At 39.4% G+C, this 15,594-nt stretch overlaps 1 protein-coding gene across 2 annotated transcripts in view; it reads left to right on the top strand.

Moving 5' to 3' along the window:
• The window catches only part of unc13c (unc-13 homolog C (C. elegans)), a 118,244-nt gene that overhangs the window by 25,844 nt on the left and 76,806 nt on the right, over positions 1-15,594 (top strand). The window contains exons 5-8 of one of the 2 annotated variants that reach the window (XM_088412518.1): positions 3,292-3,370; positions 7,197-7,250; positions 14,650-14,869; positions 15,362-15,589. In XM_088412518.1, the coding sequence (XP_088268644.1) occupies positions 3,292-3,370; positions 7,197-7,250; positions 14,650-14,869; positions 15,362-15,589 (581 nt within the window). Of the gene's footprint in view, positions 1-3,291; positions 3,371-7,178; positions 7,251-14,649; positions 14,870-15,361; positions 15,590-15,594 lie in introns of both variants that reach the window. The other variant, XM_088412517.1, reaches the window with a different exon arrangement.

The following is a 15,594-nucleotide window of genomic DNA, read 5'->3' as shown; positions in this document are numbered from 1 at the left end:
TGGGCTGATTTTTTGTTTTACGCTACAAACTGGGTGCAGCAAAATGTGACAGGAAGCTGTTGTGTCTCTGCCAAGTAGCTGCAATTAGTTAAGGCAGCATGGCCCTAAAGCTCGCAAAATAGGGCAATTCAAACTGAAAAAAATTTAAGCAGTCAGGCCATTTTCTTTACCATTGCTGTAGACGAGACATTTAGGCTTCACTTCATTTCCAGGTATTGAACTCACATCTGGATCAGACATCTAGCTAATGCAATATTATTGCATATTATTGTCAGAATGCATCAGTTTTTTACATGAACAAAACTACTAGAACATTTGATAGGTCTGAAATCTGTCAAAGGGTAAAAAACAAGCAAGTGTGAAACCTGAGATATAAAGACAATAATTTCAAACCATAAATAATGTGGAATATCTGAAGTCTGTGAAGAATTTATTTTAAAGTACTTGATTTAACATGAAAATGTTGATTCGTGGAAAAACAAGAAGAAAGTCCACAAACATTGAGCATAGCCAATCTTATCACTGGCCCAATACTTTGCAAAACGCATGTTAAGAAACCTGAAATTAAAAATTGAAGTTACCCAGGTTTGAATGACCAACTATGATTCTCTGATGGTTCCGCTTCACAGATAAAGTAGTGTCTGACACTACTAAGTATGGCTGAGAGCCAAACTAGTTGACTTTGGTTAACAAGTACCCGCTGTCCTGATTTTTGGCCAAATGCAGGGCACATTAGCAAGGGACAATTAGGAGTCTTTACTTAACCAAAAAAAATCATGTTTTTGGAGGAAACCCAATTTAGCACAAAGAAAACATGCCAGCTCCACACAGGCCAAGGTAACATTGTAGCCTTTTGGCTGCGAGCCAGTAACGCATCCCACATGCTAAACTGTCTCTTATCGGACCATGAACAATTTCCAAAGTTTTCAAAAACATTACTACTATTTAGCCTACATGACCCCAGCTCACTTTTCGGCCATCTGGAACATGCCCTTCGCATAGAGCCGGCGAGCGCCGAGGAGCCCCAGGGGTGAGGCAAGGGCCTGCCGTGCTGCTCGTCACATTGTGTAACTCGGGGGAGGGGGGGTCATACCGCCTGACACAAAGGCTTGAGGAGTTCCAGCAGCTCTGAGGAGGAACTTGTTGTCGAGGTCATTTGAGAGGCTTTGAGTGACAGTTGAGGTGATGCCGCCCAGAGCCTCGTAGTGAAGGAACGAGGCCGGTGGCACAGCGAGGGAAAGGATGCAGAGTGGGCCCTTGGGGAGTGTGACAATTGAGAGCGCAGAGAGGACAGTGTACACCTAAATGTCACACTGACAGAAACAATAGACATCCCCTTTACAATGGGATACAAGAATTTCAATGTAATGCACTTTGACAATTAAGCACCGCATTAGGTAGACTCTAAAGCATACGAGTAGATCTCAAACTCCAGTCCTGGAGGGCCGTAATCCTGCATGTTTTCCAATGCTGCTCTCTTGGACACACCTGATTCAAATGATTAGGATCATTTTTCAAGCACTTCCAGAGCTTGCTGATCAGCTAATAATTTGATTCAGGTGTGTTTAAGACAGAATCATGGGAAAGGATTCCGGGCCTCGAGGACTGGAGTTTGAGACCTACTGTATACTCTAAGGCACAGGTGTCAAACTCAAGGCCCGGGGGCCAGATGCGGCCCACCAGATCAATTCATGTGGCCCGCGAAATCCTGATCAAACTTCAAGTTTCTGGTTAAAATACTAAATTTGCAAGTTGTCCTCAACATTTAAAAATTTGGGGGTAAAAATATCAAGCATTTTGTGTTCCAAATATCTCTTTTGAACAGTTTTTACCAAGCTCTTATTTCAAAACTAGTTAGAAGTGTGACAAACACACCTAAAATTGTTTTAATTTCACAATCATACCGGCCCTCTAACAAAAATTATAACTACGATGCGGCCAAAAAATATGAGTTAGACATCCCTGCTCTAAGGCAATTCTTTAATTTTTCTCACAAAAATCAACTGTGTGACTTCTGTTTGGATGACAAATGCAAGTTGAATAATGTTTGACTTGTTAGCTGTACTGTTTTGTTTCCATGAATGTGCAGTAATGGGCCATATAACCCAGTGTGCCTTTTAGTCTGAAAAATAAGATAATCACCTGAAACATATGCACGTAAGTAAGTGTAAAATATTAGCTAAAGCCTCGCAATAACTCCGAAAAGTACAATTGCTCACACCAACATTTATTTGGACATGTTTTCCATTTTACAAATTTTTGCTGGTGTGTCATTCATTGGGACCCTGGACCCTCATCGTCAGTATGCTATTTTTTCACTCCGAACCAAAGTGTAAGCTTCAGTTTATCACCATGCTTCCATCATTGACTTTGTCACCATGAGATTTGGGCACTCAACATTTTTTTCTAGTCCGTTATTTTTCGTTTTTTTGACAAAATGGGCATCCCTCAGTAACGGACTAACTGACAGTGTGTCGATTACCTCTGCCGGTGAAAGACAAATACGATGAATGAAAAACCATTTTACATCAATGCTGAGTTTGCCTTTTTTTTAGATTCTTCATCATTCATTGGCAAAATGGGCGTCCATCAGTGACAGATCAATGGAAAGTTCACCGCCAACCTCTGCTACTTATGCTCACATCAACTTCTAAAAATATTACGATTACCCCAATATTTTGTATTTTATGAATGAAGCGTATTCCCCATTTGGTGACAAAAGATTTTATAGAGACCACCTCTGAATATGATTTATTCTATTGCCATAAAATCGATTAAGAACAGGGCTATTATTCTGATCATTTCAGAGGTATTTGTGCATAAATTGTGGTCAACGCACAGTATTTTTTTTTTTTGGACCATAAATTGCAGTCTCACATAGGGTTATAAAACAGATTGGTTTATAAGGCCCACCAGAATATCGGGCACATTACTGCACATTAAAAAAAAATACAGTAATTAGGTTTAACTTCATTGAACATTAATTCCAGATTTTGCCCGTTTAGGATTGCAATTTTGCTTATATGTACTCATTTGTAGACAAGTGTAAAGCACCACATTTTTTCTGAATTCTGATGTCTGGCGAGGTCTGAATGTGTCTTAAATAATCTAGATCTATATTCCAATGGAATGAAATGAAGTCACATCTAAAGGTGAGACAGGTGAAGGCAGGAGGCGTGATCCATGGTGCTCGTTGCTCCACATAAATCAAAAGACCTCATGGTAGTAATGTCCCCTTTCGCATGGCGTTATTATGATATTAATACACTTTAAATCTGTCTGCTTCTCTAGGGCCGGCAGTATTCTTTACGGTATTGACAGCATGCCAGATTTACGCCGCAAGAGGACTGTGCCTCTTGTCCGAGACCTGGTGAGTCATCTGCCTCAAATGGGGTTGCATGTGATTTATGTCAAAGCTATCTGAGTGACCTTACGCTGTGTCACGCTGGTGGAACCCTTCGCTGTGTGAGTATTGGCTGAATGAGCGCAGTAAAAATTTTGCTTTACAGGCAAACTGATTACATTATATAGGTATAAATCCAAGACGGCATTTTGTCTTGGCTAAATTGATTATGGGCAGATCAAAGAAGAAATGGTTAGTTGTAAATGAACACATGTATCCCCTCAGGTGTATTCACATTATTTATGATAATGCATCATATTGCATAGGTAAGATATACACACCACAGTCAAAAAGAGGTCACGGCACACTCGGTCTCACACAGGCACATGTAATCCTTGTGTCATATGATTAATGGGATTGCTAACTATGGCAGGTGAACGAGGGAGGCGTATTTGTCAGTGATCGTCTCGTTTATGTATCTTTCTCATCATCATGCACTTAATCAGTAGCAATTGTACCCCTATTTGATAGTTTTGACTACAATAACTGGTTGCTTTGTGGGGATTACAGTGGTGTGTTTAACCCTTGTGCGGTATTTTGTCCAATCCTCAGATTTTTACATAGAAAGCATTTCACATTGAAAGAAGACGCTCGGGAGCTGAAATTTCACCCAGATGTTGACAACCTGTCAGTTCAACATGGCACAAACACTTAGTTATCACACTATTGGGGAATGGGGCATCTCTTATCCAAAATACTGTGAGAATGATGAAGAAAAAAATGACCTGAAAATGGTCAAAATACTGCACAAGGATTAAGATATGAATACAATTAGATATTTTTTAAAGCATGATGCATAAACAACTACGAGCAGTACCGAAATGTGTATTTCAAGCGCTGAAAGAAAAGACGTCCTATTGAGTATTGCAGCTTGATTGATACCCAAATGAGAAGGTTTGACATTGCATTCCAGGGAAAACCAACCCCTCCCACCCCTTCAATTTGTTTTTTATTGCACATAATGTGTCATAACATACCCGACAGTAACACCACACTCCGCCTTAGCGGCACACGGTTGCCGCCTCTCAAACAATGACAAGAAACCTGTCTATTCTTGTTTGTCTGTGATCGTCTCGTGTATGTATGTTTCTCATCATCATGCACTTAATCCGTAGCAAAATAATTTTAATACTAAACTGTGAATGCTAATTTAACAATTATAGAATAGCGTAATGCCATAGGTACATTTGAATGTTTTATTTTCTATGGATGCTGATAAATGTTTATATCACAGTGAACAACATGAGTTGATGCTGTATTTGTCCATGTCTCTCATGAAATTAATAACCAACATTGTCTTGGTAAGTATGGGTTGTTGTCTTGATATATTTTTTTTTAAACCTTTTTGGGATTTTGCGTGTATATTCTGCCATTCCTACATAGGCCCATCTCAGCTATGGGTGATATTTTTCAGTGAGTTGTCAGATTTCAGCCTTTTTTGTGATGTTTTTTATTATTATTATTGGATTTAACTTGAAATGTTGACAACTCAACCTAAAAATATATAACTCCGGGAGAGACTTCATTGACTCTTGATTTAACGGTGTGAGGCTTTTAAATCATGTAAAAGTGACGCTCTACAAGGCTTTTACACGTGGGATGAAGTCAGCAAAACAATTGGTGCCGGTTCCCCCTGTCATGCCTACCCCTTTGTCAATGTCTCCCCCCTGCTCCCCACCTTCCCCCCCATTCGCTGTATGATTGCTTCAGGGCAGCAGCAGCAGGGCTCACCCACATAACATTATGAAGACACATAAAGAAAAAAAAAAAATCAAAGACGATGGAAATTGATTTCGAACAGCAGCAATATCGCCACCGATCAGATCCTATCAGTTATGTCGTATTGCCTGCAGCAACCTCAGCAGTGCTGGTGCATGTTGATAAAAGACAGAAAACTTACATCAACGCTCGCAGTTCATGTAGAGGTTCCCTCCGCCATTCTCCATGGCCGTCCGTAGATCTTTACCAGAACCGGGCTGCGCACATAAGAGGCTGATGGTAAAGACAGGTCCGCTATTGTCAAACTGTATGTGTCTGCAATGTTTGTGTCACCTGACTTCCTCCACAATGGGTTAAAAGATTCAGAGGAAGTGTGTTCAAAAAAATTAATGAATCATTTTGCGTGTATGTGCATTGGTTTTTGTGCGTATGTGTGTATCTGTGCATCTATATTGGAGGTGGGACAAAATATTGACAAAATATACTGTAAAGCAGCATCCCCCATGCGCTGGTACCATTTGGTATTGGTTGCAAAGGAACATGTCTATGAATAAATTAAGACATATTTTTTTCAGGTCAGCATGTAGTCCTAATCAGCAGTATGGCATTTATTTTGTGATTGGTAATACAATGGTAAAAAAAAGGGACCGCAAAATTAATTTGTTCCAAGCCCCCCAAAAATTCTCCTAGACTTTTAAAAATGAATAATATGAATAAATACAAATGCATCAAAAACTGTAACAAAAACAAAAAACTTTACTTCATAATCATAATAAATAATAATCGAATTCAAAGTACATAAATAAAGAACAATAAAATACGCTCCTTGACTAAATGAATCGTATTGTTTGTAGCAGTTGACAGTATGACGACAGTTCATTTGTTTGCCTTGAGATGGCGCTAGCGTATTGTTAGTGCAAAGACCTTTTTGGGTTGTTATAATTGTACATTTTTATTTCATGCTTCCATTGATCTTGGCATCATTTATAAGTCCTGGAGGAGCAATAAATATTATCTTTAGATTATTTTGAGTTTATGAATTTATTTTAGTTTAGTTTGCTGTCATGCACACTAACATGCTGATGGCAGACATGACAGCCCAACGTGGCCTGTGTGTGTTTTTATTTGAATATGTACAATGTTAGCCATAGCTATTTAAATTTTCAACTTTATGTATGCTTGTTCTCAGTTTGTTTCTAGTTCTAAGGTCCTCAGCAATTCCCACCCCTAGTCTACATGCGTGTTACCACATTTGTGCCCATTGATCATATTGTGCGTTTGTCAATGTTCAAGCAAGCGTGTGTGCTGTGTGCGTGAGTCAGATTTGTGTAGCACAGCTGGCTTCACCTGTACATGAGTGTGTCCGTCTGTGTGCGTTTCTCCGTGTTTCTGTCAAATGCTGCAGAGCATACAGCAGAACATATGAGCAAACAGCTTCACTCGACAGCGAGCTTTAGAGAAAAGTCAAGCATGACTGCAAACGAGTAACATTTAGTGCATGGATGGATTAAAAACAAACAAAAAATAAATCACGCAATGGGCTCTATAATCTATGATGCCGGGATAGTATGCCAAAGAAAGAACGCAACAAACAATTAGCAGTCCTGCATGACAGTTAAGATACTCGTACGCTCACTATGGAACATTCTATAACTCTGCTGTTAGTGTTTTTAGTCCTAATTGACTTTCTCAAAACTGTCTAATTCTTTTTGTGTCTTTCTTTCACTCACTTGGTGGCCTCTTGGAAACCGCAGGCTTTGGTAAGCTTCCCTCTTGTATTAAATGTGAACACAAAATAGTCTTTCAGTGACTCCATCACCGTCATGCTATAAAAACTCTTGTCCTTCAACATACATTTTTGTTGGGACAATCAACAATCACTCCTTGAATGTATTTTTCACAAGTTCCGAACTGGAGTTGTGCCTGGATGCTTATTTTTATTCCCTTGTGCAAATCCATTGTCTGCCCCGTGATGAATTGCAGAAAACCTTTCAAAAATAGGTCATTGATTTCTCTCTCCTCATCACCATGCACCTTGTTCCACTTTTGCTCGCAGACCCTCACTGCTCGAAAGGCAGGCATCTCGTTTGCTCTGGTGAACCGCTCCACCCTGAACAACGAGGACTTGGTGAGTATCCAGTGTGCACGCTTGGTCTTTATTGTTTTCTTACAGCTGATCTCTGTGGATCAGATGAGATTCTCCACAGATTGGGGTAGCCACTGGAGATAGGTTTTTCAGGAGTAAACCCGCAAGTGATCTGATGAAAAAAAAAAAAAAAAGCAATGAAGTCTCAGTAAGCTTGTAATCAAAGGTGCCCATCAAAAAACTAGCACGGATGTTGCCATGGAAGCAGTTTTGTCAGAACTGGACAATTATTATCTATAGAGAAAACTGCTCTTGTGTTTTTTCTTGCTAATACAAAGAATGTTTTTCACTCCTCTCCTAAGTGACGCCAACAAGATATAATGACTGCTCGCCAAACTAGCAATGTATGCGGTTCCTCTCAAGTGTCTCTCTAATCAATGCTGTGTCCCAGTTAAGAGAAATAAATGCCTCCATCTAATAGATGTCTACCTTTTTGCTTTTGGAAACAAACAAGTAGTTATGCTGGCTCTCTAATTACCTTAGGTCATCGATGCCATCATTCAGACGAAGACATTCAACGTTTAAATGCTGAGTCTACTTGAAATCTACTGAAAAAGAGCACTATATATTTTTCACCTCAGTTGTTGCCATTTTGCTGCTTTTCTATAGTCTTTTTCTCTTTTATTTTATTTTCAACTTGAATGGTTAATTGGTGCCTAATCAATTTGACCGTTTTTAATGTACTACTACTACAACTATTATTAATTGGTCTATTTGAAATTGGGTTTTGTGAAACAACCCATTTGACATGTCAAATACACATTTTGTCTCAGGCATGTGTTTGGAGCATGTGAGGGTAGTGGACCCAAAATGCAGGGATTTAGAGAAGTGGGGTGTGCTCAAAATTGAATTCGGGTGATGTGATTAAGTATAACAGTATCAAAAATGAAATTGAAAGTGAGGAAAAAAAAGGTATAATCTACAACATGACTAGAATAGAGATGAAAACTTCCAGAGACTTCTATTTAGGGACAACAGCAACAACACTGAATTGAAAGGAAACTAAAAACAATCCAAACTGACGGGAGAACTATTCACACCTAGACAAGACTGGTGGTGCAGGGAGCTGATTGGCTAACACAGGGGAGCAGGTTAATGAGGACAGGTGGACACAATCAAACTAACAAGACACTGGCACAAGGGACAAAAAAAAAAAAAAAGCATGAACAAAAAGGAACCAAACTTAAACCAACACAAACCCAGAAAATGAAAGGTAGACCAATCTCAACATGACCCCAACAATTAACAGATTCTGACATTTATTAAAATATGCTCCCACTGTGTCAAATTTGACATCGTCCACTAATTATTAATAAACACCAAGCAACCCTGGAAGGCTGAGCTTCTGTAACAGAGGACAGGCAGAATGTAAAAGTCAATAGGAAGAGACACTTTTGTGGTGACCTCCAAAGCTGTCTCTGTATTAATTGATTGCAATGTGTCTCTCCCAGAGGGAGAGGTGGATTTACAGAAGATGGGAGTTGAGTGCACTTTTACTGCAAAACAACTTGCAGACCAGTTTGGGCTACAAGAAAACGGAACACATTGTATTAATATAATTTTCAAACATAGACAACAGTATCTAGCTAGTCATCCTAATGACACTGTAAATATGAAAATATGGACAAAATGATGCCAAAAGCTACCATGCTAACGGACATACTGGTATTTTAGTATATTAGTGGACATCCTCTATCATGCTGAAACCCTTCTTTTTCTAATATGCTCATACGCTGAGTAATCTAATAAACAACTAGAGAACATGAGTGGATAAAGTATGTGGCAAATTGATAAGCTATGATCATGAAATAAATTGATCGTGATACTTAAATCACCTGAATGTACGTAATATGCCAAATGAAAACTAAAGCAATATTGGTAATAAGTATTGTGTTGTATCTGTTACATGTACAGGTATTATGTCAAATGGGGAATAAAGAAATGCTTGCATGTTAACAGGTGGCATGCTAACATTTAGCAAGATAGCAACTCATGTGCAAAAAGCCCAATCACATATTACAGGTCTAGTGAAAATAACCAAAATGCTGACGGTTGGAATGCGGACTTAGAAACAGTAGGAAAAAGCATTCACTTGTTCAAATTGACAATGGAAGCATCAACTAATTAAAGCTGTGCTTCCCGTTGCATTCGAGGCCACTATTTTACAATATGCAAGTTTAAAATGGTTTTAAAGATGGAAAATCCAGATGGGGGAGAACATGCATGAAATATTCATTGTGTTTATTAGTGCAGCTGGGCGGCCCTTTTTATAATTTGAGACTGTGCATCTTTGTAAGCAAGGGACCTAAAGGGGCATCTGTCGAGAAGTATATTCGGACAGAGGGGCACACAAAGTGTTGTGTATTTTTGTGGTCGAGTTCCCAGCAAGGCTGCAGATTGTGCGGTCGTGGTAAGTAGGCCGAGCAGATGTCAGAGTTTTATCTGCTGCATTAAGTCCAGGAGAGTGCTTCCCTGTGAGGACTGGAAGAGGGGGCTGGAGGGCGGGTGGATGGGGGAAAGAGCTCCGTATAAACAATCGAATGACGTTGGGGAGTGGATCCGGAGCAAAGAGGGTGATGAAAGAAGAATGGAAGGGGAGAAGCGTAGCGAGCGATTCGTCATCGCGGTCCTGCGGCGTTGACGTGAACAATCGGGGATCCACGTTGAACAAACTGCTACTCAGCTCCGAGTATGAAACGTCTCTCCGTCTTACACAACCTGACTGGTGTCTTCCACTCCTTTTTACCTTACACGGATGTTTCGAATCTGCTGACGTATAAGACATCTGAATCATGTTTCCAGCTGAAGTGTTTTTTAGGGCAGAATAGAACATTGTGTGCTCGCCAGCTATTTGCAGCTTTTCAGTTGTGCTCATCAGTAATAATAACTTGATTTGTATTAAACTGCCGACAATATCTGATCACCTTATGCCCCCTAAATGAAGCTGTTTGACAAAAAGAATCGCATCCTCTAATTGGTCTAGCATAACACCCAAAGGGCAAATGAAACTACAATACTGAAATACAATATTGGAGTATTTATCAGTCTTATCATTAAAAATACGTTATTCTAATAGTTCAGAATTTGCTGCATGCTATTTCTTTTTTTGCTGAAACTGATATGGCACCGTGGTCAAACGTTTTGCGACATTGTCTTTCTAGTTCTGTATTGACCATATTGATATCCATGTAGGTTGAGTGCCAATTAGTTGGTGGTAATTCAATCACAAAAACTGTTAGTATTCGATAATGTGATTTCGGAATACCATTCTGAATGGAGATGATGCCAAGCCCTAGGCGGGTTGAGACCGATGAGATCAAGAATGAAGTTTTCAGACTATTGTAGAGATCAAGATAACAAAATCAAAGCAGGTCTAAGCCAAAGTAAGATCTGGACTTGGAGCTGATTAAATCAAGTCAGTTCTGACATAAAAATTATGTAAGACCGATGACGACCATCAACTGCAAGGCTGAGACCATGGACAAGGGCAGATCAAAAACCTGACATTTAAGACTTGTGACCAAATCAAAAGCTGACCTGAATTTGTAGAAATCAACAAACTGTGCTGAAATCCTTGTACTTAAGGTAAGAACAAATAAAATAAAATGGAGTTAGAGCCGGTGGTTTTCAGACTAATCTCTAGACAACACAAGTAGAAAGTACTGTGACTTGTTTGTACCTTTGGGTTTCGCAGCTCTGTTTGGACAGGGCGGCAGACAACACAACAGGTGGTGAAAGGAAAGGGTCAAAGTGGAAGCAAGATTTTGACTCTCCTGCCACGTTGCTCTCAGATAGACGAGGTGTCTATCAAACACTTATGTCGGCGTCTTGCACCACAGAGCCAGGGTTATCTCACAGGGTGACTCACACCAGTGTTCCTCACACTTCTGCTGGGTGTGTGATAGGCAGCATTGGGAGAGAGGTGCAGGGGGAATTTGATAATTTGTTCATTCGGTTATAAGTTGTCAATCAAATGTCACTTGTACGTATATGGTTTTTCAATTAACAGAAATGATGAGAAGAGGCTAGATGGTACTAACTTTAATAATTAATTGGTTGAGTTCATGTGTTCTAGAGGTTTGGTAATGAGCGTCAGTAAACATTTATTAGCTTGTGAATCAGTGCGGACTCGGATCCATCAAATGATCCAACAGCCATATCGTACCAAGGTCAAACATGTTTGACGTGTTATTGTCACTCCCTTTATGGAATATATATAACACACAATGTCTTCAATGGTGTTTAGTCATGTCTACACAAAACTTCGTCAACTAGACTCGTTCAACGACTGTACATTAATACACAATTAATTTTGTGTATACGTCATGGCTGACTGTGTTGGCTAACAAGCTAAAGTAACATCTTTACTTTTGCTAAAACTAAAGCAAAATTCACACCCTTTCACAAATAAAAATAGGAAGAAAAAATATACTCTTACTCAAAAGTATCAACACACTCAAGCATAGATGACATCAAAGTTTTAAACGATTGGGGGGAAAAAAATCTTGCTAAACCATATAACAGAGGCAGCGGCGAAATGTTAAACATCTGCTACATCTCATTGCCCTTAGATTAAAAAGGGGAATCTCTCACAGACTCCCTTAGCGTTTCATTAAAGATCCTCGAGGGTTCATCTCTTTGCATGACCGACTCAAAGTCTCAGCGTTTAACCTAGCCTTGTTGTCTCATCATCTGGCCTCTTTTAATCATGGCGGTACGTGTGGGCAGTCTGATCTGCTGTAAAGTTCTTTACGCATGTGGGAGGGGTGACAAGCAGAAATATACCCAGCCTCCACGAATCCTGTCTTTCCATCGCTCTCACTCCACTCCATCTCAATCTGGATCATTCCCATCTTTAAAACCTTCTTTACGGCACACATTGATTCTTCCTTCAGGAATTGGCAGGGCCTGCTCATTGTTGATGGTGGAACCATTGCTGTAAAGCATTCTATTTGAGGAGGTTTCTGTCAAGATGGGCTTGTCAACTCCAGTATTCGGCACAGAGACGCTTTAGTCCGCCAACCCATCGATTGGAACAAAGCCTTGGGGGCTAAGGATGTTGTTAATCTGAGTTAATGAGATGTAAGGCTGATTTACTCTCATAGACCCGGACCTTTGCTATAGAATGAGGGTAATCGGAAAAGTATCAACAAAACGTGCAGTGAGTGATAGCTCAAGCTATGCAGTTGGACCTTTATAAGATCTTGCGGCATTTTTGACTGAGAGGTGCAGTTTGGAACTTGAACAAGAGGTACACTTCTCCAAAAAAGATGATTCAATATGTTTTCGATGTATAGGCTACGATTTGAAAGTGTGACAATTCGATTCGGCTCAGTTTAATAGGATTAACTTTCAATTTTCTAAAACTCTGGGTATGATGCAATGACTTTTTTTGTAGAAATTTCACATACATTTAAATGAACTTTTCGATAATGTCACTGTGCTGTTTCCCTTGCATCTGGTTCAAATCAATGGACTCACATCTTTTAAATCTTTTAAATGAAAAGAATAAAAATTTCAGTTCAAACAGGTTTTTCTAAAATGCCTACTTTCTTAATGATTATTTACTTCTCTAGGTACTTATGGCATGGTGGGACTTAGCTAGAGGTACATCCAAATAGTGCGCATGCATGATAAATACATTCCATTGTGCACAAGCCAACTTTTTCTTTTTTTAGAATAGCGGTGGGTGGGACAGGGCTCGAGTAGCTAAGTGTTAGAAGTGAGAGAAGAGTTGTGCCTGTTTTATCACCAAGACATTACTGTTTTCCCCTCACCCCGCGATCTTAGAGTTGTACCGTAATAAACAGCTAGTGCTCCTGTGAGGGAGAATAAATTACCCAATGACTAGATATTTCTCTGTGGTGGTCTGGCGCCGTTTGTGTTTGAATTCTTCTAAAAGAAGTTGATGTTATAAAAAATAGTGACGCTAGTGAATTGTGCCAACTAAACGGGTTGCTCCATTAATGTTTATGTGATGAAAAAACAAGTTTGGTGGATGTTTTCGGAAACTCCTTATCGTCCTTACAGATGTCATTTGAAAAAAAGTATAGGCTTAGTTAGACCAACTCTACATCGGTCAAATTGGCCTGACCGAAGGCACGTTGTACTGGAAAAATGACGGTAATTACACTGCAACAGACAAACTGCAATGCTGACCATTAAATACCTTCTGTGCATACATCAAAAATAATACCCCTCCATACCATTTGCTATTCCTCATTGTGAAAAAAAAAAACAGAAAAAAGCCAACTTGAACACTCTTAATGGGTGCAGGATAGGAAAACAAAAACAGTGCATATCATCATATTTTATTTCATCCAGAATGAACTCCCACGCATCCAGACATACATTTTATGTTGAAATGCAGAGGATTGATTTGCTAGTAACAGCCAATCAGAGTGATTAAATGCTGAAAACACACTGTCAATAGTGCTGACATCATGACGGTGTCTTATAAAATAATTAGATGGCATATACCGACGCCAGGAGTCTTTCTGACATCTGACATTGGTTTGGTGTTTCTAAGCTTTACGACAGCCACTTGAGCAGCTTATTGCATTCAAATTTGAAAATGAATTTTAGGTTACTTAAAAAAAGCTATTAAAAACAGTTTTTTAGGACCACACTGTAAAGAAGTAGAGTGAAGCGAGAATAAAATAAAGAACCTCTTGAAAACAAGATCAAGGGGTTTATCCTCTCAATAAACTAAATTTAATAAAAAGAAAAGAATGAACTGCATTATGGGAACTGAATTGAAATTAAAAGAATTGATTCGACATGTTGTTTAGAATATACTGCTGTCGTTAAGAAGATAAAGTATTTAACTTTACGAATAGTAAAAAAAATAAATAAATACAAATCTATGAGCACAAAACAGAAGTATGACATTAAGGTGGTAAATTACGAGCGGAATATTTTATTACTATTTCATCAAGAAATGATTTATCTCATAATATTCAAGCTACATTGCCATTCCAACATTTGTGCCTTCAGACTCAAATGTAGAGTGTAATTACAGTACTTGCTATAGGGTTTGGTTTAAGGGTACCCTAACCCAGTCCTCAAGGACCGCAATCCTCATTTTTTTTTTGTTTTTTTTTCGTCAACCTACACACCTGATTAAAATGATCAGGATTGTTAACAGGCTTCCATTGAGCTTGCTGAAAAGTTGATCATTTGGATCAGGTGTGTTGGAGGACAGAAACCTCAAAAAGATTGCAGGCCCTCGAGGACCAAATTTGGATACTTCTGATTTCAGATAGTTTTTTTTTTTTTTTCCGTTGTTTGATAACCTAAAATTTGTGAAATTTTCATCACAGTTGGTTCAATTGACTTATTTCACAGTAATCCTCACACAGCTTCACATTGCTCTTTTCAGAAACTCCACGTCTTCAAGAAGACCCTCCAGGCCTTGATATACCCGATTTCTTCCACAACGCCACACAACTTTGAGGTGTGGACAGCCACTGCGCCCACTTACTGCCATGAATGCGAGGGGCTTCTGTGGGGCATCGCCCGCCAAGGCATGCGCTGCTCCGAGTGTGGCGTCAAATGCCACGAAAAGTGCCAAGACCTGCTCAACGCAGACTGTTTACAGAGTAAGTCTGGAAATTGAACGGTACCGACGGCTACTCTATTTTAAGAAAGCAAATAATCAACATTCTATCAAAAATTGCAATTACTAAAAGTACAAAAGTCAAAGTTATGGTTCATTTACATCGCTCACTCAGACATCTGCAAACATTATCATCTTCAATCAGTATTTAATCAGGGTTGTCCTTCTTGCAACAGTGTTAGCTAATAAAAAAAAAAAAAAGTGCCGCAGGATGCTAGCAGCAATCTATGCAACATTAAGTGGATTAGCTACACCTAAACGCAATGCTTTGTAATACTAGCAATGATTTTCCAAATCAAAGTGTGCTTCATCCTTATCAATGTGATAAGAATGAATCAAAGCTTAAATCATAAGCCCTTTTGCAGATACAAGATCACATGCCGCGCAACCAATGAGCCATGGACCAGTAGCATGATCTGCATAATATGTGGCAACAGCAACTGTCCCGAATGTTATTCCCACCATTTTTTTTTAGGGGCAGTGGAGAAGAGCTCCAAGCACGGGGCAGAGGACAAAACCCAAAATATAATCATGGCCATGAAGGAGCGAATGAAGATCCGGGAGAAGAACCGACCTGAGGTGTTTGAAGTAATCCAGGAGATGTTCGATATCTCAAAGGAAGACTTTGCCAGCCATCTGAAGACAGCCAAGCAGGCTGTGCTGGACGGCACCTCCAAATGGTCTGCGAAAATCAGCATCACTGGTAAG

Source organism: Hippichthys cyanospilos, chromosome 4 (assembly GCF_059441005.1).
Source record: "Hippichthys cyanospilos isolate Australia breed blue-spotted pipefish chromosome 4, RoL_Hcya_1.0, whole genome shotgun sequence".
In the NCBI taxonomy this organism is placed as follows: domain Eukaryota; kingdom Metazoa; phylum Chordata; class Actinopteri; order Syngnathiformes; family Syngnathidae; genus Hippichthys; species Hippichthys cyanospilos.
Note: the sequence above shows the minus strand (reverse complement) of the source record. Positions and strands in the feature narration are given on the sequence as shown.